Genomic DNA, 25,997 nt, shown 5'->3' on the forward strand with positions numbered 1-25,997 from the left:
CAATTCAGGTCAAGAGCAGCAGTGAAAATTAAACTGACGAAAGGAAATGTTAACAAAGCATTCAATGAAGAATTTGGGGAGATAACATTTGGAATTCTGATGAAAATTAGAAATAATGGAAAAGTTTGGCAGAGAATTGTTTACTGTAATGCACAGAATTGTCACCATGTTATTGCACGGTTTCATGTCGTAGTCATCAAATGAAAATACTGAATTTGTGCATGCAGTTTTGATTGAGCATTTGCTAATTCAGCCTCCTTTATTTACCTGTATTCATTGGCCATTTCTGAGCAATACACTGAAAATAATAATTTTGCATTAGACATTAACTCTTTCTAATTCCCACAGATATTTTGTTCTTGGATAATTTCATGAGACTGTTTTTATTCAAGGCAAAGACATTGGACAAAACTACAATCAATTTGAGGATGTAGCCCCTTTGAACACCAGAAATATATGTAATAGTTGAGCAGGCTTGGACTTTATATCTTGGATAACATGAGGTTGAAGATGGACTCTATCAGTTACAACATCCTAACCTGGGATCCTGTTCATTAGTGACGGAATAGGTTTTTTGAAAATTTAATCAATGAGAGCCTCACAAATACTGCCCTGTTCTTACCTTTGACTCTACATTATGCATCAAACAGGCTTAAGAAAGCAAACTAACAGCATACTATTTTTTGGTGACTTAATTTCCACTTGGAATATTCTCCTCTCCACTCTGTGCTGTTTCTTTCGAATCATTTTATAATATTCAGCAAATAACTGCAAACTGATCGATGCTTTATTTTGATGTATATCAAGAAACGTCTGCGTGTCACAAAATAAAAGCAGACAATGCGCAAGTACAAGAAAAACAGACACAAGTGCATTAGACAGGCAAGAAGAGAAAAAAGAACAGATTGCAGAATATATTGCTTTGTTATTCCGACATTATAGTTATTGAGAAAGGGCAAGTCAAAATATGCAAGCTGGCAGTTTGAGCAACATCCTCGTTTATGGCAATTATCAATAACAGTAATCATAACAGTGGAGAAGAAGTTGTTCTTAGATCTAGTGAAATGTGCTTTCAAGCTTTTGTATGATCTGAAAATGTGAGAGCATTGAACAGCGAATGAAAGGAGTAAATCTGACAATTTACTGATTTTAATAATTCAGCTGTAAAAAAAATTGGCAAAGTTTTGGTGTGCTTTTAGCCACATTGGTGCAGAGACCACATTGAAGGCACCAAATACAATAGATGTGGTTGGAAGAAGTGCAGGTAGATCTGTCTCACCCAGAACTACACGTCAGGTAGTTTATGTGTATGAAAACACCTACCAACACAAAACGATGGTTTGGCCTCATCAATGCTGAAGCCTGGGTCACAACTGCAGATGAAGCTTCCGATTGCGTTGGTGCAGATTTGTTGACAGTTTGAAGTTTTGGTTGCACATTGTCAGGCACTTTTATATCATTTGGTTTGTCAGCTGAGCCTCACTTTCAAACATGAGTCTGAATGGAATATGCGTTCCAACCTTCCAGACACCTGCATAGTATTTGGAGATGTCTTTCTCTAAATGTTATTTTTACTTTTTAAACAATAAGTAGCTCAGTATTTTGCTGATGGAATTGATTTATTATTGTTATGTATATCAAGAAACGTTTGCGTTTTACTAAATAAAAGGAGACAATGAGGAAGTACAAGAAAAACACACGTGCATGAGAACGGCAAAAAGTGAAAAAGAAAGAGATTACAGTATATAGTGCTTTGTTGTTCTGGCATCACAGTTATTGAGAAAGGGCAAGTAAAAATATGCAAGCTCTGCTACAGGCAGGTTGAACAACATCTTCGTTAATGACAAATATAAATATCAGTAATCATAACAGTGGAGAAGAAGTTGTTCTTAGATCTAGTGAAATGTGAGAGCATTGAACAGCGAATGAAAGGGGTAAATATGACAATTTACTATGATTTTAATAATTCAGCTGTAAAAACAATTGGCAGAGTGGTCATCAGGTGTGCTTTTAGCCACATTGGTGCTGAGCAGACTACATTGAAGGCACCAAATGCAATAGGTGTGGTTGGAAGAAGTGCAGGTAGATCTCTGTCTCATCTAGAACTACACGTCAGGTAGTTTATGTGTATGAAAACAACTACCAACACAAAACGATGGGTTGGCCCCATCAATGCTGAAGCCTGGGTCACAACTGCAGATGTAGCTTCCGACTCCGTTGGTGCAGATTTGTTGACAGTTTGAAGTTTTGGTTGCACATTCATCAATATCTGGAGGGAAAACAGTGAAACACAACTCAGGCACTTTTATAGACGAAGAAAAAGCTTTCGATCAGGTTGAGTGGGGATATTTACTCAGAGTGCTGGAAGAGTTTGGTCTTGGTGCCTCTTTTATTTCCTGGGTACGTCTAATATATGCTCATCCCACCGCTCCCGTACTCACAAACCAGGATAGGTCACCCCCCTTTGCCCTTCAGAGGGGTACGCGACAGAGCTGCCCCCTCTCGCCGCTCCTCTTTGCGTTAGCCATTGAGCCGCTGGCAATCTGCATAAGAGGGCATGCACTTATAAAACCGATAATACTGGGTGGGGTGGAACATAAGATGTCGCTTTATGCGGATGATATTGCCATCTTTGTATCTGACCCTGAACATTCTGTCCCTTACCTATTCCAGCTTATTAATTCCTTTGGCGAGGTCTCAGGTTACACTATCAACTGGCAGAAGAGTGAACTTATATCGTTAAAAGCAGAATTAGACCCTGTATTCTTAGCCAACATGCAGTTTAAAACAAATCCGCACAGTATAAAAAATCTGGGCATTAAAATATCTAAAAACCCCAAGACCCTTTTAAAATTAACTTTACCGAAAGGTTGAACAAGCTAAAGGAGAACATAGAGAAATGGAGAACGTTGCCTATTTCCTTGATTGGCCACGTGAACGCAGTAAAGATGGTCTCCCTGCCGAGATTTCTGTATTTATTTCAGAATGTCCCTATTTTTATCCCCAAATCCTACTTTAAGTTAATCGATTCTGTCATTATGCCATTTATTTGGGGATATAAAGCACACAGGATCTCAAAAGATTATCTTCAAAAAACGAGGGAACATGGGGGGACTGGGGTTACCGTGCTTTTTATATTACTATTGGGCGGCCAATGTTAGAGTCATGGTATACTGGCAATATGCATATGAACGGCGAGTTAGATATGACATGCCCCCTTGGCTGGCGATTGAAAAAAGCTTAACCCCAAAAACTTCTCTCCCTGCTCTCCTTTTTTCATTACCCAGATCTCTCACCTCTCTTAGAGAGGATCACTTCACTCTGTCCAATGCTCAGAGAATATGGCACCAAATTAGGAAAGCTTGTGAGCTTCCGAATACGTCAATGCACGCCCCAATCTGGCATAACCACGCTTTGCCCCCATCATTTACAGACACAGCGTTCAGAGAATGGAGCTGTAAAGGGATAATTACAATAAAAGATCTTTACATAAATAGACACTTTGCATCATTTGATCAGCTGCAATCCAAGTTCACATTGCCCAAAACTCAATTCTCCAGGTACTTACAGCTGAGAAATTACGTTCAACAAAACAATTCGCTTTTTGAGTCCCTGCCCGAAGACGACTCATTGTCCAAACTTTTGCTGGGTCCCCCGGAAGCAAAGAACCTAATCTCATCTTTTGTAGGTATCTTTTAAAACAAACTAGATAAATCTACTTTTAAAATAAAACAAACCTGCGAAGAAGACCTTAACATTGAAATTGATGACAATGTCTGGAAGGTAGTACTGAAAAGTATAAAATCCTGTTCTATTAATTCTAGGCTACAACTGATTCAATTCAAAGTTATACACAGATTACACTACTCTAAGGTTAAGCTGCATAAGATCTTTCCTGAAATTTCAAGGGAAATCAAGGATAGTATTAAAACAAAAAATTAAGCATATAAATTAGCCAGAAAAAGTAGCATACCAGAGGACTGGGAGAAATTCAGAGTCCAGCAGAGGAGGACAAAGGGCTTAATTAGGAAAGGGAAAATAGATTGTGAGAGAAAACTGGCAGGGAACATAAAAACTGACTGCAAAAGCTTTTATAGATATGTGAAGAGAAAAAGACTAGTTAAGACAAATGTAGGTCCCTTGCAGTCGGAAACAGGTGAATTGATCATAGGGAACAAGGAGATGGCAGTCCAATTGAACAACTACTTTGGTTCTGTCTTCACTAAGGAAGACATAAACAATCTGCCGGAAATAGCAGGGGACCGGGGGTCTAACGAGATGGAGGAACTGAGGGTAATCCAGGTTAGTCGGGAAGTGGTGTTAGGTCAATTAAATGGATTAAAGGCCGATAAATCCCCAGGGCCAGATAGGCTGCATCCCAGAGTGCTTAAGGAAGTAGCCCCAGAAATAGTGGATGCAATAGTGATAATTTTTCAAAACTCTTTAGATTGTAAGGATTGGAGGGTAGCTAATGTAACCCCACTTTTTAAAAAGGGAGGGAGAGAGAAAACAGGGAATTATAGACCGGTTAGCCTAACATCGGTAGTGGGGAAAATGCTAGAGTCAGTTATTAAAGAGGTGATAGCATCACATTTGGAAAGTGGTGAAATCATCGGACAAAGTCGGCATGGATTTATGAAAGGCAAATCATGCCTGACGAATCTAATATAATTTTTCGAGGATGTAACTAGTAGAGTGGATAAGGGAGAACCAGTCGATGTGTTATATCTGGACTTTCAGAAGGCCTTCGACAAGGTCCCACATAGGAGATTGGTGTACAAACTTAAAGCACACGGTATTGCGGGTTCAGTGTTGAGGTGGATAGAGAATTGGTTGGCGGACAGGAAGCAAAGAGTAGGAATAAACGGGTCCTTTTCGGAATGGCAGGCAGTGACTAGTGGGGTACCGCAAGGCTCAGTGCTGGGACCCCAGTTATTTACAATATATATTAATGATTTGGATGAGGGAATTGAATGCAACATCTCTAAGTTTGCGGATGACACGAAGCTGGGTGGCAGTGTTAGCTGCGAGGAGGATGCTAGGAGGCTGCAGAGTGACTTGGATAGATTAGGACAGTTGTGAATCTGTGGAATTCTCTGCCTCAGGGGGCAGTGGAGGCCAATTCTCTGAATACATTCAAGAGAGAGCTAGATAGAGCTCTTAAGGATAGCGGAGTCAGGGGGTATGGGGAGAAGGCAGGAACGGGGTACTGATTGAGAATGATCAGCCATGATCACATTGAATGGCGATGCTAGCTCGAAGGGCCGAATGGCCTTCTCCTGCACCTATTTTCTATTGTCTATTGAGAGTGGGCAAATGCATGGCAGATGCAATATAATGTGGATAAATGTGAGGTTATCCACTTTGGCGGCAAGAACAGGAATGCAGAGTATTACCTGAATGGTGGCCAATTAGGAAAAGGGGAGATGCAACGTGACCTGGGTGTCATGGTGCACCAGTCATTCATAGCAAGCGTGCAGGTGCAGCAGGCAGTGAAGAAAGCGAATGGTATGTTAGCATTCATAGCAAGAGGATTTGAGTATAGGAGCAGGGAGGTTCTGCTGCAGTTGCACAGGGCCTTGGTGAGACCGCACCTGGAGTATTGTGTATACTTTTGGTCTCCTAATCTGCGGAAAGACGTTCTTGCCTTAGAGGGAGTACAGAGAAGGTTCACCAGATTGATCCCTGGGATAGCAGGACTTTCACATGAAGAAAGACTGGATAGACTAGGCTTGTACTCGCTGGAATTTAGAAGACTGAGGGGGGATCTTATTGAAACATATAAAATTCTTAAGGGGTTGGAGAGGCTAGATGCGGGAAGATTGTTCCCGATGTTGGGGAAGTCCAGAACCAGGGGTCACAGCTTAAGGATAAGGGGGAAGTCTTTTAGGACCGAGATGAGAAAACATTTCTTCACAAAGAGAGTGGTGAATCTGTGGAATTCTCTGCCACAGAAGGTAGTTGAGGCCAGTTCATTGGCTATATTTAAGAGGGAGCTAGATGTGGCCCTTATGGCTAAAGGGATCAGGGGGTATGGAGAGAAGGCAGGTACAGGTTACTGAACTGGATGATCAGCCATGATCATATTGAATGGCGGTGCAGGCTCGAAGGGCCGAATGGCCTACTCCTGCTCCTATTTTCTATGTTTCTATGTTTCTCACCTTTGTGTAATAGATGCAAGACCGCTGAGGGTACACTCGCTCACCACTTTTGGACTTGTCCAAAACTTCACAACTTTTGTTGTCTTTTATTTCAATGGAACTCTGTTTTAAACGTCACTTTAACTCCGGACCCTGAAACTGCTCTATTCGGGTATTCCACAACGCTCGAGAAGCTAGACCATAATGCTCGCACAATCTTGGTTTATGGTATGGTAATTGCCAACAGATGTATTTTGAAACTATGGAAATTAGACTCCGCTCCTCAGTTTGAGACTTGGTTAAGAGAATTAATGGGCATCTTACACGTAGAGGCTGAGATATGAATTGTCTGGCAACCCTCAGAAGTTCTTCAACATATGGAACCCAGTGCTACAGCATATTAAGGACAAGTAAAACTATCCCCTCAATGCCACACGCTTTTGTACCTGCTTTGAATCCAGCAGTGAAAATACTGAAATATTTGACTTGTGAAAATTACTTTGACTCATGTTTTTGTGCTTTTGTCTTTTTTGTCACATTGTAGTTATGTTTTTTTTATTATTTATTATTATTTATTTATTTGTTTGTTTGTTTTCATGATTATGTAGGGAAGGGGCGGGATGGGGTTTACTGTTGTTATATGCATTCTAATTAATTATATTTAAAAAAAAATAAATTAAAATTATATAATTATTATGTATATCAAGAAACTTCCTGCAAGTTTACATCCCAATTGTTGAAATGGCCAAACGATTGAAATACACTTGTATAATATTTATTTTTTCACGGATGGAGATGTGTGGTTGGGGGGAGGGGGTAATAGAGGGTTTGGTGTCTTTTTGGCCACACAGGTGCAGAGGACCACACTGAAGGCACCAAATGCAATAGAAGTGGTTGGAAGAAGTGCAGGTTGATCTCTGTCTCACCTAGAACTACACGTCAAGTCAAGTCAATTTTATTTGTATAGCACATTTAAAAAGAACCCACGTTGACCAAAGTGCTGTACATCTGATTAGGTTCCAATGGGGAAAAAAAAAAGAAACATACAGTAGCACGCAAACAGTTCACAGCGCCTCCTCAATGAGCCTCAAACGCTAGGGAGTAGAAATAGGTTTTGAGCCTGGACTTAAAGGAGTCGATGGAGGGGGCAGTTCTGATGGGGAGAGGGATGCTGTTCCACAGTCTAGGAGTTGCAACCGCAAAAGCGCGGTCACCCCTGAGCTTAAGCCTAGACCGCGGGATAGTGAGTAGCCCCAAGTCGGCCGACCTGAGGGACCTGTAGTTAGATAGGGGGGTTAGAAGATTTTTGATGTAGGGGGGGGAGTGTCCATTTAGGGTTTTATACGTGAATAGGAGGAGCTTGAAGTTGATTCTGTACCGTACAGGGAGCCAGTGGAGAGAGGCCAGAATCGGGGTGATGTGATCCCTTTTACGGGTACCCGTCAGGAGTCTCGCTGCGGCGTTTTGGACCAGTTGCAGGCGGGACAGGGAAGATTGGCTGATCCCAGTGTATAGGGAGTTGCAGTAGTCTAGGCGGGAGGAAATGAAAGCGTGAATGATTTTTTCTGTGTCGTCGAATTGGAGGAAAGGTTTGATTTTAGCTATGGTTCGAAGTTGGAAGAAGCTGGCTTTTACCACAGCGTTGACTTGCTTATCAAATTTTAATGCAGAGTCAAATATCATGCCGAGGTTTTTGACATGCGGTTTGACTAGGCAGGATAGACTTCCAAGACTGCCTGTTATCAATTTGATGGAGTCGGGGGGGGGGGGGGGGGGGGGGGGGGGGGGGGGCGAATAGGATGACCTCAGACTTGCTCTCATTTAATTGGAGGAAGTTCTGTGCCATCCAACATTTTATGTCCTCAAGGCAGTGTGAGAGGCTGTTTAAATTTGACTGGTTGTTGGGTTTCAGGGGGAGGAAAAGCTGAGTGTCATCGGCATAGCAGTGGAAAGAAATGCCGTGCCTTTGAATGATTTGGCCAAGGGGGAGCATGTATAGAGAGAAGAGAATGGGGCCTAGGATGGAGCCTTGTGGAACTCCGCAGGAGAGGCTAGCTGGAGCAGAGGAATAACTGCCTATGTTGATGGCGAAACTCCTATCTTTGAGGTACGAAGCGAACCAGCTCAGAGCAGTGCCATCAATGCCAACCGCGTACTGGAGACGGTCAATAAGGATGGTGTGGTCCACTGTATCGAACGCTGCGCTGAGGTCGAGAAGGAGCAGGATTGCACAGTCGCCGGTGTCGATGGCGAGAAGCAGGTCGTTGTGTACCTTCAACAAGGCAGACTCTGTGCTGTGGTGGGCTCTGAAACCTGACTGGAAACTTTCCAGGATGGTGTTTTGGTGCAGGTAGGGCACTAATTGGTTTAGAATTGCCTTTTCAAGGACTTTTGACAGGAATGGCAGTTTGGAAATGGGTCTGTAGTTGCTAGGCAAGGTGGGGTCTAGGTTAGGTTTTTTCAGTAGGGGCTGGACCACCGCGTGCTTGAAACTGGTTGGAACAGTGCCAGTGGCCAGAGAACTGTTGATAATAGAGAGGAGGCTGGGACCGGCTATTGCAATGACATCCTTCAGAAGGGCAGTGGGGGCAGGATCAAGTGGGCAGGTTGCAGGTTTCATAGTGGAGACAAGCTTTGTAAGGGAGGATAGAGTGACGGGTTGGAAGCAGTCCAATTTAGATGAACAGACTAGTGAGACAGCTAGGTCACGGGTGGGAGGGGAAATGTTCATTCTAATGTTCTCAACTTTGTTGGTGAAAAATTTAGCGAATTCTTCGCACTTAGCAGGGGACCCAACTAAGCTGGTACTGGGGGCGGGACATATGACAGAGGTAATTGTTCTAAATAGGACCTTGGAGTTATGAGAGTTTTTGGAAATAAGGTCGGAGAAGTATTGTGCTCTAGCAGACTTTACTGCTTCCTGGTATTTGAGAAGATTGTTTCTCAGAATTTCGAAGGAAATTTGAAGCTTGTCACATTTCCACCTCCTTTCTGATTTTCTGCACTCCCTTCTTAGGGCTTTGGTGGAGTCATTGAGCCACGGCCGACCTTTGGGCTTAGGCTTTTTCATTTTAAGGGGAGCGATAGAATCCAGGATGGAAGAGCAAGTGATATTAAATAAAGAGGCGAGATCCTCAGTGCTGAGATGGGGGGGAGAGGCCTCAATAGTGCAGATGTTGGGGGCAGCTGTGAGAGCCTCGGAGAATTTACTGGCAGTCAATGAATTTATGTCGCGGGAGTAGCGAACAGGGAGATGAGATTTTGCGGGAGATAAAGGCAGAGATGCGTCAAAAATGATAGCGCTGTGGTCCGATAGACAGGCTTCAGTAGTTTCAATGTTGTTGATTGGGAATCCGGACGATAACACTAGGTCGAGAGTATGGCCTAACTTGTGAGTGGGTCCCGTGGTGTGAAGAGTCAGATTGAAGGACTCAACCAGGTGCATAAATTCACTCACAAGAGGCTTAGTGGGACAGCAAACATGAATATTAAAGTCACCAAGAATCATGATCCGGTCAAATTTGGGCAAAATGCTAGAAATCAGATCAGCAAATTGGGTGATGAAGTCCTTATGCATTTTTGGTGGGCGATACACAAGAACAATTAAGAGGGGATAGGCTAGGCCTACTTTAATTAGTTGCACCTCGAAACTGGAGAAATGATCAGCGTTCAGGAGGCGGCAGTTGAAATGTTTCTTAAACACAGTGGCTAAGCCCCCACCGCGTCCGGAGAGCCTAGGCGAGGTGAAGAAGTTACAGTTATCAGGACAGAGTTCCACGAGTGGAGCAAGCTCACCAGGGTTAAGCCAGGATTCTGTGAGCAGTAAGAAGTCCAATCCACGGGTGATGAAGAAGTCGTTGAGGATGAAGGTCTTGTTCTGTAGGGATCTTGCGTTGATCAGGGCCACTTTAGCAGGGACAGCAGGGACAACAGGTGAGCTTCGGTCCGGTAGCGGCTCCCACGCCAGCGGGCGGAGGTTCAGGGAGACCACGCTGCTGCGCTTCACAGATGGCCTTGCTGGGAGCCCACGGGCCGGCAGTCCAGGGACCGGGATGATCGGTCGAAGAGCGGCATACCTGAGCTCGAGAGAGCGCCGGTGGATGGAGCTGGGCGAGGTAAGCCACTGTTGGATGAGCGCGGGCGAGGTTTTTTTAATTTTCGAATGTTCTCGCGTGTTTACCCCGCCTCCTAGCGCGGCGCGTGCGGCGGTGGATGTAAGGCTGGGCCCGCACATCTACCGGGAGTTGATCGAGGAGCGATCGTTGGAAGAAACTTTGTCCGGGACCTGGACTGAAGAAGTCGACGACGGAGGGTCGGATCAACAGGAGGGTTCGGCGGTCATAGACCAAAGTGGCTCGAAGAACACTACGATCTCCAGGTGAGCGACGACAGGCAGCCAAACACAACGGCGTGGCCATCTTTTTTCCTCAGGTAGTCAGGTAGTTTATGTGTATGAAAACACCTACCAACACAAAGCGATGGTTTGGCCTCATCAATGCTGAAGCCTGGGTAACAGCTGCAGATGAAGCTTCCGATTGCGTTGGTGCAGATTTGTTGACAGTTTGAAGTTTTGGTTGCACATTCATCAATATCTGGAGGGAAAACAGTGAAATACAACTCAGTCACTTTTATACCATTTGGTTTGTCAGCTGAGCATCACTTTCTAACATGAGTCTGAATGGAATATGCGATCCAACTTCGCAGACACCTGCATAGTATTTGGAGATGTCTTTCTCTAAATGTTATTTTTACTTTTTAAACAATAAGTCGCTCAATATTATGCTATTGGAATTGATTTATAATTTTGATGTGTATCAAGAAACGTCTGCGTGTCACTAAATAAAAGCAGACAATGCGCAAGTACAAGAAAAACAGACACAAGTGCATTAGACAGGCAAGGAGAGAAAAAAGAAGAGAAAAAAGAACGGATTGCAGAATATATTGCTTTGTTATTCCGACATTATAGTTATTGAGAAAGGGCAAGTCAAAATATGCAAGCTGGCAGTTTGAACAACATCCTCGTTTATGGCAATTATCAATAACAGTAATCATAATAGTGGTGAAGAAGTTGTTCTTAGATCTAGTGCAATGTGCTTTCAAGCTTTTGTATGATCTGAAAATGGTAGAGCATTGAACAGCCATTAACGGGGTGAACATTTTTCTTCACTATTTTAGTTGCATTCCCAGCCAGTGTTGTGTAGCCTGTTTGAGCACCAGAAATATATGTGATCTTTGAGCAGGCTTGGACTTTATTTCTTGGACAAAATGAGGCTGAAAATAGACTCTATCCTTTACAACAACCTAGCCTGGTATCCTGATATTTAGTGATGGAAGAGGTTTATTGAAAATGTAATCAATGAGTGCCTCACCAAAACTGCCCTGTTCTTTCCTTGAACTTTACATTATGCATCAAACAGGCATAAGAAAGCAAAGTAACAGCATGCTTTTCCTCTTTTTCAACTTAATTTTCACTTGGAATATTCCCCTCTGTGCTGTTTCTTTAGAATCATTTAATAATATTCAGCAAACAACTGCAATTGTTTTAGGGACATTGGTTGATGTAAAGATCAAGCATCATCTATGCTTGGCAGGAGGGGGCTTGGCTGCGTTCTGCAGCTGCGGCTCACCGGCAGTCTCTCTGTCTTTTTTTTGTTTTTGTCTTTGTTATCGTTTAAATGTTTCTTTTGATTTATTTTTAACTCTGTTTATGTGGGGGGTGGTGGGGGAAACCTTTTTTTCCAATCTCCTCCTCAACGGAGATGCGACCTTTACCGTGTTGTGTCTCCGTTCGTGCTACGGCTTAACACCGTGGAGTCGGTGGCCTCCAGCTGGGATCGACCTTGAAGACTCCGGTCGCAGGGCCTGGACTTACCATCTCGGACGCTTCGGCCGTGGGCCCTGCAGACCGCAACATCGGGAGCTCGCAGGTCCCTGGCTGGCGACCGGCTTTCGGGAGCTCCAGCCGTAGCAGCTTCGACCACCCGGAAGTGCGAGGTTTGGCCGCGGCACTTTCCATCGCCCGGTGGGGGCTCAGGACCTTCATCGGCCTGCTCGGCTCGGCCCTGGGACTTTCCATCGCCCGGTGGGGGCTTCAAAAGTCGGGAGCCTCGATCGCCTCGTGGCACCACGGGAGAAGAATGAGGAGGAGATAAGACTTTTCTTTGCCTTCCATCACAGTGAGGGTGTGCCTGGAGCAATCACTGTGATGGCTGTTTGTGTTAAAAATTGTAATTGTGTGTCTTGTGTTCTTTATGGTCTACTGCCGGACCCTGACGTGAGAGGACGCTGGCGCTATTTGTTCGCCGCTTCTCCGTCAGGATAGTTTGTCTGTTTGTTTTTATGTCTTGACTGTTTTTGTAAAGCGTCTTAGAGCATTTGGAAAAGCGCTATAAAAAATAAATGTTTATTATTATATTATTATTATTATTCTTTGTCACTTGTGTAGGTAAGTAATGAATCATTTTAATGTTTGATCAGTGAATCCTGTTGCTGCATTATCCTAGTACCTGTTTCGCTGCTACTGGCAGACGTAGTCGATGCAGTGGCAGTTGTGCTTGGTTCTGAGAATGAAATGAAGATGTGACATCAATGAATATTGAAAGGAAATTGGACTCTTTGTTTCACAAATCATGTAAAATCCAACAGCGAAAGTTGAACTGATGAGATGAAATGTTAAAGGGGATGAAAGTAACCAACAAATAAAAGGGTGGATAAAATTTGGAGTTCTGATGATACACAAGAATCACAAAAAACTTTGATGTGGAATTATTTTCTCTGTGTTATGCATGGACTTCTCACCGTGCTATTACACAATGTATCAGGTAGTTGTCATCAACTGAAAATATTGAGTTTGTGCATGCAGTTTTGATTGAGTATTTGCTGTTACCTTTAGAACTCACTCATTAGTTACCTGAATTAATTGGTCAACTCTGAGCATTCCACCGCCTATAATTTCTTTGCACTAAACATTCACTGTTTCCAATTTCCATAAATATTTTGAATTTGGCTGGTTTCGCTTTACTGTTATTATTCATGACTAGTATCTTGAACAAAACTACAATAAGTTTGAGGATGTAGCCACAATCAAGAACTGAAATATTTGTAAAAAATGGGTAGAGTTGGACTTTATTTCTTGGATAAAAGGAGGCTGAACGTTGATCTTATACAGGTGTATGAAATCAAATAGGAATAGATAGGATAGGATACTCTGTGGGTCTAAGGACGGTTGACACAAGTTTGATCATTTTTTCTTATTTCCCCTTGATGCATTTAGAGTACGAGTTGCAATTTACGGTACCTGGCACTGTTGATGTTGATTCAGTTGTTTAAGATGTCATTGTTGTACTTTGCTCTGTGGACCTGGTCGCTGCTGCGCTTGCAAAAGTTGTTGAAGCTTCACATATGGAAAGAAATGTCAGTTAATATACATGGCAGCACTCTCATCGCTAAACTTGTAAATTGTGTAAAATATCCCTGAGAGTCCAAGCTGAATTTGATCATTTGATTTTGTAAATCTCTTCTTGTAACGTTCCCCTGACGGCAGTGCTGTTTCTATAGAATTGTTCAATAATACACAGCGTGTGACTGTGAACTGATCAATGGTTTGGCTGCTTTTAGGAACATTTGTTGATCGAATGATTAAGCATCATCTATTGTTTGTCACTTGCGTTGGCAAGTAATGTATCATTTTAAAGTCTGATCAGTGAATCCTGGTGCTGCATTATCCTAATACCTGTTGTTTCGCTGGTTGTGGCGGACGTAGTCGATGCAGTGGCAGTTGTTGTGCTTGGTTCTGGGAATGAAATGAAGATGTGACATCAATGGATATAGAAAGGAAATTGGACTTTTTGTTTCCCAATTCAGGTCAAGAGCAGCAATGAAAATTAAACTGACGAAAGGAAATGTTAACAAAGCATTCAATGAAGAATTTGGGGAGATAACATTTGGAATTCTGATGAAAATTAGAAATAATGGAAAAGTTTGGCATAGAATTGTTTACTGTAATGCACAGAATGGTCACCATGTTATTGCACGGTTTCATGTCGTAGTCATCAAAGGAAAATACTGAATTTGTGCATGCAGTTTTGATTGAGCATTTGCTAATTCAGCCTCCTTTATTTACCTGTATTCATTGGCCATTTCTGAGCAATACACTGCATATAATAATTTTGCATTAGACATTAACTCTTTCTGCTTCCCACAGATATTTTGTTATTGGATAATTTCATGAGACTGTTGTTATTCAAGGCAAAGACATTGGACAAAACTACAATCAATTTCAGGATGTAGCCCCTATGAACCAGAAATATATGTAATAGTTGAGCAGGCTTGGACTTTATATCTTGGATAACATGAGGCTGAAAATAGACTCTATCAGTTACAACATCCTGTTCATTAGTGACGGAATAGGTTTTTTGAAAATTTAATCAATGAGAGCCTCACAAATACTGCCCTGTTCTTACCTTCGACTCTACATTATGCATCAAACAGGCTTAAGAAAGCAAACTAACAGCATACTTTTTTTTGGTGACTTAATTTCCACTTGGAATATTCTCCTCTCCACTCTGTGCTGTTTTTTTCGAATCATTTAATAATATTCAGCAAATAACTGCAAACTGATCGATGCTTTATTTTGATGTGTATCAAGAAACATCTGCATGTCACTAAATAAAAGCAGACAATGCGCAAGTACAAGAAAAACAGACACAAGTGCATTAGACAGGCAAGAAGAGAAAAAAGAACAGATTGCAGAATATATTGCTTTGTTATTCCGACATTATAGTTATTGAGAAAGGGCAAGTCAAAATATGCAAGCTGGCATTTTGAACAACATCCTCGTTTATGGCAATTTTCAATAACAGTAATCATAACAGTGGAGAGGAAGTTGTTCTTAGATCTAGTGAAATGTGCTTTCAAGCTTTTGTATGATCTGAAAATGTGAGAGCATTGAACAGCGAATGAAAGGGGTAAATCCGACAATTTACTGATTTTAATAATTCAGCTGTAAAAAAAATTGGCAAAGTTGTCATCAGGTATGCTTTTAGCCACATTGGTGCAGAGGACCACACTGAAGGCACCAAATGCAATAGAAGTGGTTGGAAGAAGTGCAGGTTGATCTCTGTCTCACCTAGCATTTTTATAATCAAAGGCAAACTGACGGATCAAAGGTTTTTCATTGATCAAGAACCAATCCCAACTGTGTCAGAGAAGCCAATCAAAAGTCTGGGGAGATGGTATGACTCTAAACTGAAGGACACTGATCAGGCAAATGAGCTGAGGCAAGAAATTATCAAAGGTCCAGCAAACATCGACCGATCCATGTTGCCTGAAAGCTGAAAATCTGGTGCCTGCAGTTTGGGTTACTACCTCGCCTTATGTGGCCACTAACCATGTATGACATCACCCACACAAGAGTTGAGAAGATGGAAAGAACAATCAGCTGTTTTGTGAGAAAGTGGTTAGGTGTTCCTCGATGCCTGAGCAACGTAGGCCTGTACGGTCAGGGGGTACTTCAGCTGCCTCTCTCCAGCCTCACAGAGGAGTTCAAGTGCACTAAAGTCAGACTAGAGATGACCCTGGCAGAATCGAGGGACACTGTCATCCGAGCTGCTGCCCCAACCCTGGCAACAGGAAGGAAGTGGACGGCTAAGAATGCGACAAAGCAGGCAAAATCTGCTCTCCACCAAGGCGACATGATTGGGCAAGTCCAACACGGACGAAGTGGCTTGGGGCTTGGCGGAAAGCAACCTTGCTGGAACAAGGCATCCTCACTGGAGCGCCGGAAGTTGGTCACGACCGAAGTCCGCCGACAGGAGGAGTCGAGTAGGTGTGCCAAGGCTGTGTCGCAAGCTAAACAGGGCCAGTGGATGAGATGGGAGAGTGTGGAAAAGCGGAAGATCAGCTAGAAGGACATGTGGGAGATGGAGGCGAGCAGGATAAGCTTCCTCATTCGGGCAACCTATGATGTCCTTCCTAGCCCAAAAAATCTCAACCAATGGCTGGGCGAAGATCCATCATGCCCCCTGTGTTCAACACCAGCCACGCTTAAGCACATCCTCACTGGGTGTAAAGTAAGCCTCTCCCACGGACGGTACACCTGGAGACATAATCAAGTGCTCAAATGCCTGGCAGCGACTCTGGAAAGCAGGAGAACAACCAACAATGCCCTGCCGCCCAGAACAACCAACCCAGTTATGCCAATTGCCTTTGTTCGGGAGGGGGAGCAAAAGCAACGGAAAATTCCACCAAGGACAAGGTTTGGACAGCTGGAGGCAGCCCGGGACTGGTAGATGCTGGTGGATGTGGACCAACGCCTTACAGTTCCACCAGAGATAGCCATCACCAACTTGAGGCCTGATCTTGTCCTCTGGTCCAACTCTCAGCGCATGGTGTATTTTGTGGAGCTCAGTCCCTTGGGAGGATGCTGTGCAGGAAGCCTTTGAAAGAAAGAAACTGCGCTATACAGACCTTGCAGCGGAGGCAGAACAGCGGGGCTGGAGAGCAAAGATCTGCCCGGTAGAAGTTGGATGTCGAGGATTTGTGGCAACATCTACCGTAAGACTGATGAAGGACCTGGGGATCAGCGGACAAGCCCTACGCCAGGCTATCAAGGAAACATCACAGGTGGCAGAGCGGAGTAGCCAGTGGCTCTGGCTGAAGAGGAAAGACCCCATCTGGTCTCCCAAATCAGCCGGCTAGGCAGATGCAGAGGGAGGTGGTTCTGGGACGCCAGAATGCACTGCTGAGCCTACTGGAGACGTCGTGGGCCCCAATGACGTATCTGCCTAGCCTTTCTCAACATTGGAGGAGCATAGGTGAGTGCATAAGCCTCCCATCACCACCGGGAGCAAGTTGACATTTGGCACTTTGGATTTCTAACATCTTGTCCTGTGTATTTGGAAACATTGAGAAAGGGCAAGTTAAAATATGCAAGCTGGCAGTTTGAACAACATACTTGTTTATGGCAATTATCAATAACAGTAATCATAACAGCGGAGAAGAAGTTGTTCTTAGATCTAGTGAAATGTGCTTTCAAGCTTTTGTATGATCTGAAAATGTGAGAGCATGGAACAGCGAATGAAAGGGGTAAATCTGACAATTTACTGATTTTAATAATTCAGCTGTAAAAAAAATTGGCAAAGTTGTCATCAGGTGTGCTTTTAGCCACATTGGTGCAGAGGACCACACTGAAGGCACCAAATGCAATAGAAGTGGTTGGAAGAAGTGCAGGTTGATCTCTGTCTCACCGAGAACTACACGTCAGGTAGTTTATGTGTATGAAAACACCTACCAACACAAAACGATGGTTTGGCCTCATCAATGCTGAAGTCTGGGTCACAACAGCAGATGAAGCTTCCGATTACGTTGGTGCAGATTTGTTGACAGTTTGGAGTTTTGGTTGCACATTCATCAATATCTGGAGGGAAAACAGTGAAATACAACTCAGTCACTTTTATATCATTTGGATTGTCAGCTGAACTTCACTTTTGAACATGAGTCTGAATGGAATATGCGATCCAACCTTCCAGACACCTGCATAGTATTTATAGTATTTGGAGATGTCTTTCTCTAAATGTTATTTTTACTTTTTAAACAATAAGTAGCTCAGTATTTTGCTGTTGGAATTGATTTATTATTGTTATGTATATCAAGAAACATTTGCGTTTTACTAAATAAAAGCAGACAATGAGCAAGTACAAGAAAAACATACACGTGCATTAGAAAGGCAAGAAGTGAAAAAGAAAGAGATTACAGTATATAGTGCTTTGTTGTTCTGGCATTACAGTTATTGAGAAAGGGCAAGTAAAAATATGCAAGTTCTGCTACAGGCAGGTTGAACAACATCTTCGTTAATGACAAATATAAATATCAGTAATCATAACAGTGGAGAAGAAGTTGTTCTTAGATCTAGTGAAATGTGCTTTCAAGCTTTTGTATGATCTGAAAATGTGAGAGCATTGAACAGCGAATGAAACAGGTAAATCTGATAATTTACTTTGATTTGAATAATTCAGCCGTAAAAAAAATTGGCAAAGTTGTCATCAGGTGTGCTTTTAGCCACATTGGTGCAGAGGAGATCACATTGAAGGCACCAAATGCAATAGATGTGGTTGGAAGAACTGCAGGTAGATCTCTGTCTCACCTGGAACTACACGTCAGGTAGTTAATGTGTATGAAAACACCTACCAACACAAAACGATGGGTTGGCCTCATCAATGCTGAAGCCTGGGTCACAACTGCAGATGAAGCTTCCGACTGCGTTGGTGCAGATTTGTTGACAGTTTGAAGTTTCGATTGCACATTCATCAATATCTGGAGGGAAAACAGTGAAATACAACTCAGTCACTTTTATAGACGCAGAAAAAGCTTTCGATCAGGTTGAGTGGGGATATTTACTCAGAGTGCTGGAAGAGTTTGGTCTTGGTGCCTCTTTTATTTCCTGGGTACGTCTAATATATGCTCATCCCACCGCTTCCATACTCACAAACCAGGATAGGTCACCCCCCTTTGCCCTTCAGAGGGGTACGCGACAGGGCTGCCCCCTCTCGCCGCACCTCTTTGCGTTAGCCATTGAGCCGCTGGCAATCGGCATAAGAGGGCATGCACTTATTAAACCGATAATACTGGGTGGGGTGGAACATAAGATTTCGCTTTATGCGGATGATATTGCCATCTTTGTATCTGACCCTGAACATTCTGTCCCTTACCTATTCCAGCTTATTAATTCCTTTGGCGAGGTCTCAGGTTACACTATAAACTGGCAGAAGAGTGAACTTATATCGTTAACAGCAGAATTAGACCCTGTATTCTTAGCCAACAAGCAGTTTAAAACAATTCCGCACAGTATAAAAAATCTGGCCATTAAAATATCTAAAAACCCCAAGACCCTTTTAAAATTAACTTTACCGAAAGGTTGAACAAGCTATAGGAGAACATAGAGAAATGGAGAACGTTGCCTATTTCCTTGATTGGCCACGTGAACGCAGTAAAGATGGTCTCCCTGCTGAGATTTCTGTATTTATTTCAGAATGTCCCTATTTTTATCCCCAAATCCTACTTTAAGTTAATCGATTCTATCATTATGCCATTTATTTGGGGATATAAAGCACACAGGATCTCAAAAGCTTATCTTCAAAAAACGAGGGAACAGGAGGGACTGGGGTTACCGTGCTTTTTATATTACTATTGGGCGGCCAATGTTAGAGTCATGGTATACTGGCAATATGCATATGAACGGCGAGTTAGATATGACATGCCCCCTTGGCTGGCGATTGAAAAAAGCTTAACCCCAAAAACTTCTCTCCCTGCTCTCCTTTTTTCATTACACAGATCTCTCACCTCTCTTAGAGAGGATCACTTCACTCTGTCCAATGCTCAGAGAATATGGCACCAAATTAGGAAAGCTTGTGAGCTTCCGAATACGTCAATGCACGCCCCAATCTGACATAACCACGCTTTCCCCCCATCATTTACAGACACAGCGTTCAGAGAGTGGAGCTGTAAAGGGATAGTTACAATAAAAGATCTTTACATAAATAGACACTTTGCATCATTTGATCAGCTACAATCCAAGTTCACATTGCCCAAAACTCAATTCTCCAGGTACTTACAGCTGAGAAATTACGTTCGACAAAACAATTCGCTTTTTGAGTCCCTGCCTGAAGACGACTCATTGTCCAAACTTTTGCTGGGTCCCCCGGAAGCAAAGAACCTAATCTCATCTTTTGTAGGTATCCTTTCAAACAAACTAGATAAATCTACTTTTAAAATAAAACAAACCTGCGAAGAAGACCTTAACATTGAAATTGATGACGATGTCTGGAAGGTAGTACTGAAAAGTATAAAATCCTGTTCTATTAATTCTAGGCTACAACTGATTCAATTCAGTTATACACAGATTACACTACTCTGAGGTTAAGCTGCATAAGATCTTTCCTGATCTCTCACCTTTGTGTAATAGATGCAAGACCGCTGAGGGTACACTCGCTCACCACTTTTGGACTTGTCCAAAACTTCACAACTTTTGGTGTCTTTTATTTCAATGGAACTCTACTGTTTTAAACGTCACTTTAATTACAATATGCATTGTAATTAATTAAATTTAAAAATTTAAAAATAAAATTTATAGAATTATTATGTATATCAAGAAAGTTCCTGCAAGTTTACATCCCAATTGTTGAAATGGCCAAACGATTGAAATACGCAGGTATAATATTTATTTTTTCACGGATGGAGATGTGTGGTTGGGGGGGAGGGGGTAATAGAGGATTTGGTGTCTTTTTGACCACACAGGTGCAGTGGACCACACTGAAGGCACCAAATGCAATAGAAGTGGTTGGAAGAAGTGCAGGTTGATCTCTGTCTCACCTAGAACTACACGTCAGGTAGTTTATGTGTATGAAAATACCTACCAACACAAAGCAATGGTTTGGCCTCATCAATGCTGAAACTTGGGTAACAGCTGCAGATGAAGCTTCCGATTGCGTTGGTGCAGATTTGTTGACAGTTTGGAGTTTTGTTTGCACATTCATCAATATCTGGAGGGAAAACTGAAATACAACTCAGGCACTTTTATATCATTTGGTTTGTCAGCTGAGCATCACTTTCTAACATGAGTCTGAATGGAATATGCGATCCAACTTTACTGCATAGTATTTGGAGATGTCTTTCTCTAAATGTTATTTTAACTTTTTAAACAATAAGTAGCTCAATATTATGCTATTGGAATTGATTTATAATTTTGATGTGTATCAAGAAACGTCTGCGTGTCACTAAATAAAAGCAGACAATGCGCAAGTACAAGAAAAACAGACACAAGTGCATTAGACAGGCAAGAAGAGAAAAAAGAACAGATTGCAGAATATATTGCTTTGTTATTCCGACATTATAGTTATTGAGAAAGGGCAAGTCAAAATATGCAAGCTGGCAGTTTGAACAACATCCTCGTTTATGGCAATTATCAATAACAGTAATCATAATAGTGGTGAAGAAGTTGTTCTTAGATCTAGTGCAATGTGCTTTCAAGCTTTTGTATGATCTGAAAATGGGAGAGCATTGAACAGCGAATGACGGGGTGAACATTTTTCTTCACTATTTTAGTTGCATTCCCAGCCAGTGTTGTGTAGCCTGTTTGAACACCAGAAATATATGTGATCGTTGAGCAGGCTTGGACTTTATTTATTGGATAAAATTGGCTGAAAATAGACTCTACCCTTTACAACAACCTAGCCTGGTATCCTGATATGTAGTGATGGAAGAGGTTTATTGAAAGTGTAATCAATGAGTGCCTCACAAAAACTGCCCTGTTCTTACCTTGAACTTTACATTATGCATCAAACAGGCATAAGAAAGCAAAGTAACAGCATGCTTTTCCTCTTTTTCAACTTAATTTTCACTTGGAATATTCCCCTCTGTGCTGTTTCTTTAGAATCATTTAATAATATTCAGCAAACAACTGCAATTGTTTTAGGGACATTGGTTGATGTAAAGATCAAGCATCTTTCTCACTTGTGTAGGTAAGTAATGAATTATTTTAATTTTTGATCAGTGAATCCTGTTGCTGCATTATCCTAGTACCTGTTGTTTCGATGCTAGTGGCGGACGTAGTCGATGCAGTGGCAGTTGTGCTTGGTTCTGAGAATGAAATGAAGATGTGACATCAATGAATATTGAAAGGAAATTGGACTCTTTGTTTCACAAATCATGTAAAATCCAACAGCGAAAGTTGAACTGATGAAATGAAATGTTAATGAGAATGAAAGTAACCAACAAATAAAAGGGTGGATAAAATTTGGAGTTCTGATGATACACAAGAATCACAAAAAACTTTGATGTGGAATTATTTTCTCTGTGTTATGCATGGACTTGTCACCGTGCTATTACACAATGGATCATGTAGTTGTCATCAACTGAAAATATTGAGTTTGTGCATGCAGTTTTGATTGAGTATTTGCTGTTACCTTTAGAACTCACACTCATTAGTTACCTGAATTAATTGGTCAACTCTGAGCATTCCACCGCCTATAATTTCTTTGCACTAAACATTCAGTTTTTAATTTCCCTAGATATTTTGAATTTGGCTGGTTTCGCTTTACTGTTATTATTCATGACTAGTATCTTGAACAAAACTACAATAAGTTTGAGGATGTAGCCACAATTAAGAACTGAAATATTTGTAAAAAATGGGTAGAGTTGGACTTTATTTCTTGGATAAAAGGAGGCTGAACGTTGATCTTATACAGGTGTATGAAATCAAATAGGAATAGATAGGATAGGATACTCTGTGGGTCTAAGGACGGTTGACACAAGTTTGATCATTTTTTCTTATTTTCCCTTGATGCATTTAGAGTACGAGTTGCAATTTACAGTACCTGGCACTGTTGATGTTGATTCAGTTGTATGAGGTGTCATTGTTGTACTTTGCTCTGTAGACCTGGTCGCTGCTGTGCTTGCAAAAGTTGTTGAAGCTTCACATATGGAAAGATATGTCAGTTAATATACATGGCAGCACTCTCATGGCTAAACTTGTAAATTGTGTAAAATATCCCTGAGAGTCCAAGCTGAATTTGATCATTTGATTTTGTAAATCTGATGATGCATATTAGCAACATACAGTCATGTAAGTGGTAACTGGTTCATTAGATCTGCTGCTATTTTCCAAAACAAATGAGAATCCAAAAACTTACAAATAATATATGAATAATTGCTTGACTTTTCTTGGTTACTTACTTGACTATTTGCTTGGTATTTCCTATTTAAATTATTGGGTTGATTACATTAGCATCTGCTATTCTAACTAACATCAAAGTGTCAAAATGCGAAGCAAAAAAAATATGCCACCATTATCACTCTAGTTGAGTCTTCAAATAAGACAACCTAATCTGGGAACTGGATGTTTAATCCATGTTCAGTGATGGGATAGGTGCTTTGAAAATGTGCTTCTTGAGTGCCTCAGAGATGACTGGTCTGCTGTTGCCTTTGGCTTTATGTTATGTATTATACAGACACATATCAAAATGACATCTTATTCTTTTTAATGTGACTTATTCTCTTCTTGTAACGTTCCCCTGACGGCACAGTGCTGTTTCTATAGAATTGTTCAACAATACACAGCGTGTGACTGTGAACTGATCAATGGTTTGGCTGCTTTTAGGAACATTTGTTGATCAAATGATTAAGCATCTATGGCGAGTCGTAGGCGAAGTACGTTGAGGTAGACGTTTATTATAACATTAACAACCGTGACAATCAACGCACCAAACGACAGACAACCATAAATCTTACTGTCTCCTTCGGAGGACTAAACGAGACTGCCCAGTTCCTTTACCTGCGCACCACCTCACATCTTCTACCAATCAGAGGGTTCGATGGTCTGGACCAATCCCTGTGTCCCTACATGACCCCCCCCCCAGAACCCTCGGTGCGGTACCGGGCAGGTGCCCGGACCACCCGACCGGAGCGGGTGCGGAGAGGAGAGGGGGGCCCTGCCGGGGGTGGGGGCGTGGCAACCGGCACCGCGGGAGATGGGGAAATTGCCGGAGCCGAAGGCGGCAGTGGCAAGGAGACCGGGGGAAGCGAGGTCCCGAACGGGGGCAGCGAGGGGGAAAACTGGTGTACGGGAGCCGCGGCCGGAGGGCGGCCCCGGCGAGGAGGTTGAGCCGCTGTGACGGGCTGGGCTGGGTCCAGATAGGCGGGCTTGAGGCGGGACACCGAGACGACCTCTTGTCGTGTACCCACTTCTAACGTGAAGGTGACTGTGCCTCTCTTCACTACCCTGAACGGACCCTGGTAAACTGGCCGAAAAGGGGGGCGGTGAGCATCGATGCGTCGGAAAACGAACTCGCAGTCGCCCAAAGCCGGCGGGACGTGTGAAGGGGGATCCCCGTGACGAGAAGTAGGGACCGGGGCCAGGGACCCCACTCGCGCTCGGAGTGCAGCTAAGAGTGCTGGCATGGAGGGAGGGGAGGTGGAACATTGGGGGAGAACGTCGCCTGGTACTCGTAGGGGCGAGCCATAGACCAGGTCTGCCGAGGAAGCTCCGAGATCGTGCTTTGGAGCCGTGCGGATACCTAGGAGAACCCATGGGAGCTGGTCGGCCCAGTCGGGTCCGGACAGGCGGGGCCGTGAGTGAGGCTTTAAGCTGTCTGTGGAACCGTTCCACCATCCCGTTGGCCTGGGGGGGTGATAGGCGGTGGTTTGTTGTAATCGCGACCCGCACAGCTGAGTCAGAGCCACCCACAGGGATGAGGTGAATTGGGCGTCTCGGTCGGTAGTGATGACGTCCGGGACGCCGAAACGGGCAATCCAATTTAGCGCCAGAGCCCGCGCGCAGGAGGCTGCTGAGATGTCGGACAACGGGAGCGCCTCTGGCCACCTGGTGAATCGCTCGACTACCGTGAGGAGGTGGGTGTAGCCCCTGGAGTGGGGTAACGGGCCGACGAGATCCACATGGATGTGGAGGAATCGGGCTGCTGGGACCGTGAACTGCTGGACGGGGGGCCGAGTGTGCCGATGGACCTTGGAGGTTTGGCACGGAATGCAGGAGCGGGGCCAGGCGGCCACCTGCTTTCGCAGCCCATGCCAGACAAATCAAGCCGCAATCAGAGCCGAAGTGGCCCGTATGGACGGATGTGCAAGGCCGTGGATAGTGTCAAAAACCTGGCGCCGCATGCAAGTGGGTACTACAGGTCGGGTGCGCGGTAGGGAAACGTCGCACCAGAGTTTAGTAGGCGTGGGACCGCAGGCTACCTGTGCCAACTGCAACCCCGAGGTGGTGTGGGGGTACAGGGAGGGGGTGTCTTCCAGGCGCTGAGCCTCCGCGAGCTCCTGGAAATCCACCCGGAACTTACCTCGGCAACCAGGGAAACCGCCGGTCTGGACAGGGCATCCGCCACGGCGTTTAGTTTTCCCGCGATGTGCCGAACTTCGGTGGTAAATTCCGAAACGTAAGTGAGGTGTCTCTGCTGGCGGGCCGACCACGGATCGGAAACCTTTGAAAAAGCAAACATCAGTGGCTTGTGGTCAGTGAACGCCACGAAAAAGCGGCCCTCTAAAAAATAGCGAAAATGACGGATCGCTAGGTAGAGGGCCAGGAGTTCCCGATCAAAGGCACTGTAAGCTATCTCGGGGCGAGTGAGCTGGCGGCTGAAAAATGCCAAAGGGTGCCAGAGGCCGTTAACCTGCTGTTCTAAGACGCCCCCCACCGCCACGCCGGAGGCATCGACGGTGAGGGCAGTGGGGGCAGAGGAGCGTGGGTGGACGAGCATGGTGGCGTTCGCGAGGGCCAGCTTGGCTGCTGCGAAAGCCGCGTCGGCAGCGGGGGACCACACGAGCTCGGTGGGGTTACCCGCGAGGCATTGGAAAAGGGGGCGCATGATCCGGGCTGCCGCCGGGACGAAGCAGTGGTAAAAGTTTACCATCCCTACAAACTCTTGTAACCCTTTGATAGTGTCAGGGCGAGGGAAAGAGCGGATAGCAGCCACCTTCTCGGGCAAGGGAACGGCCCCTGCCTGTGTGATCCGATGGCCCAGGAAATCTACTGAGGATAGTCCGAATTGGCATTTGGACGGGTGTAGGATCAGGCCGTGGTGCTGCAACCTTTGGAATATGGAGCGCAGGTGGGACCGGTGTTCGTGAGCTGACCGACTTGCCACGAGAATATCGTCTAGATATATGAATACAAAAGGCATACCCCGACCCACATGGTCCATGAGATGTTGGAACGCTTGGGCGGCGTTTTTGAGGCCGAAAGGCATCCGCAGCCACTCGAAAAGCCCGAACGGGGTGATGGTGGCGGTCTTAGGAATGTCTGTGGGGCGAACCGGGATCTGATGATACCCTCGGACTAAGTCCAGTTTT

At 43.8% G+C, this 25,997-nt stretch overlaps 3 protein-coding genes across 5 annotated transcripts in view; all 3 read right to left on the reverse strand.

Annotated features, from left to right (window-relative positions):
• The window catches only part of LOC144599353 (uncharacterized), a 391,192-nt gene that overhangs the window by 360,310 nt on the left and 4,885 nt on the right, over positions 1-25,997 (reverse strand). The gene's annotated exons all lie outside the window — the stretch shown is intronic.
• On the reverse strand, positions 1,633-17,549 carry LOC144599123 (uncharacterized). Of its 3 annotated transcripts, none has more exons than XM_078409844.1 (5): positions 17,431-17,549; positions 13,438-13,533; positions 12,647-12,700; positions 9,936-10,732; positions 1,633-2,269 (listed from the first exon to the last, which is right to left on the reverse strand). In XM_078409844.1, exons 4-5 carry the CDS (start codon positions 10,372-10,374, stop codon positions 2,106-2,108), a joined length of 603 nt encoding a protein of 200 aa, XP_078265970.1. In that variant the 5' UTR covers positions 10,375-10,732; positions 12,647-12,700; positions 13,438-13,533; positions 17,431-17,549; the 3' UTR covers positions 1,633-2,105. The 3 variants fall into 3 exon arrangements, with proteins under 3 accessions (XP_078265970.1, XP_078265968.1, XP_078265969.1); XM_078409842.1 differs by having other exon boundaries at positions 9,784-10,732; XM_078409843.1 differs by lacking the exon at positions 12,647-12,700 and having other exon boundaries at positions 9,784-10,732.
• Positions 13,458-25,036, reverse strand: LOC144599110 (uncharacterized). The gene is made up of 6 exons (XM_078409826.1): positions 24,989-25,036; positions 22,511-22,606; positions 20,552-20,677; positions 18,327-18,452; positions 14,263-14,293; positions 13,458-13,533 (listed from the first exon to the last, which is right to left on the reverse strand). Exons 2-6 carry the CDS (start codon positions 22,548-22,550, stop codon positions 13,458-13,460), a joined length of 399 nt encoding a protein of 132 aa, XP_078265952.1. The 5' UTR covers positions 22,551-22,606; positions 24,989-25,036.

This window comes from Rhinoraja longicauda, chromosome 13, assembly GCF_053455715.1.
Source record: "Rhinoraja longicauda isolate Sanriku21f chromosome 13, sRhiLon1.1, whole genome shotgun sequence".
NCBI lineage: Eukaryota > Metazoa > Chordata > Chondrichthyes > Rajiformes > Arhynchobatidae > Rhinoraja > Rhinoraja longicauda.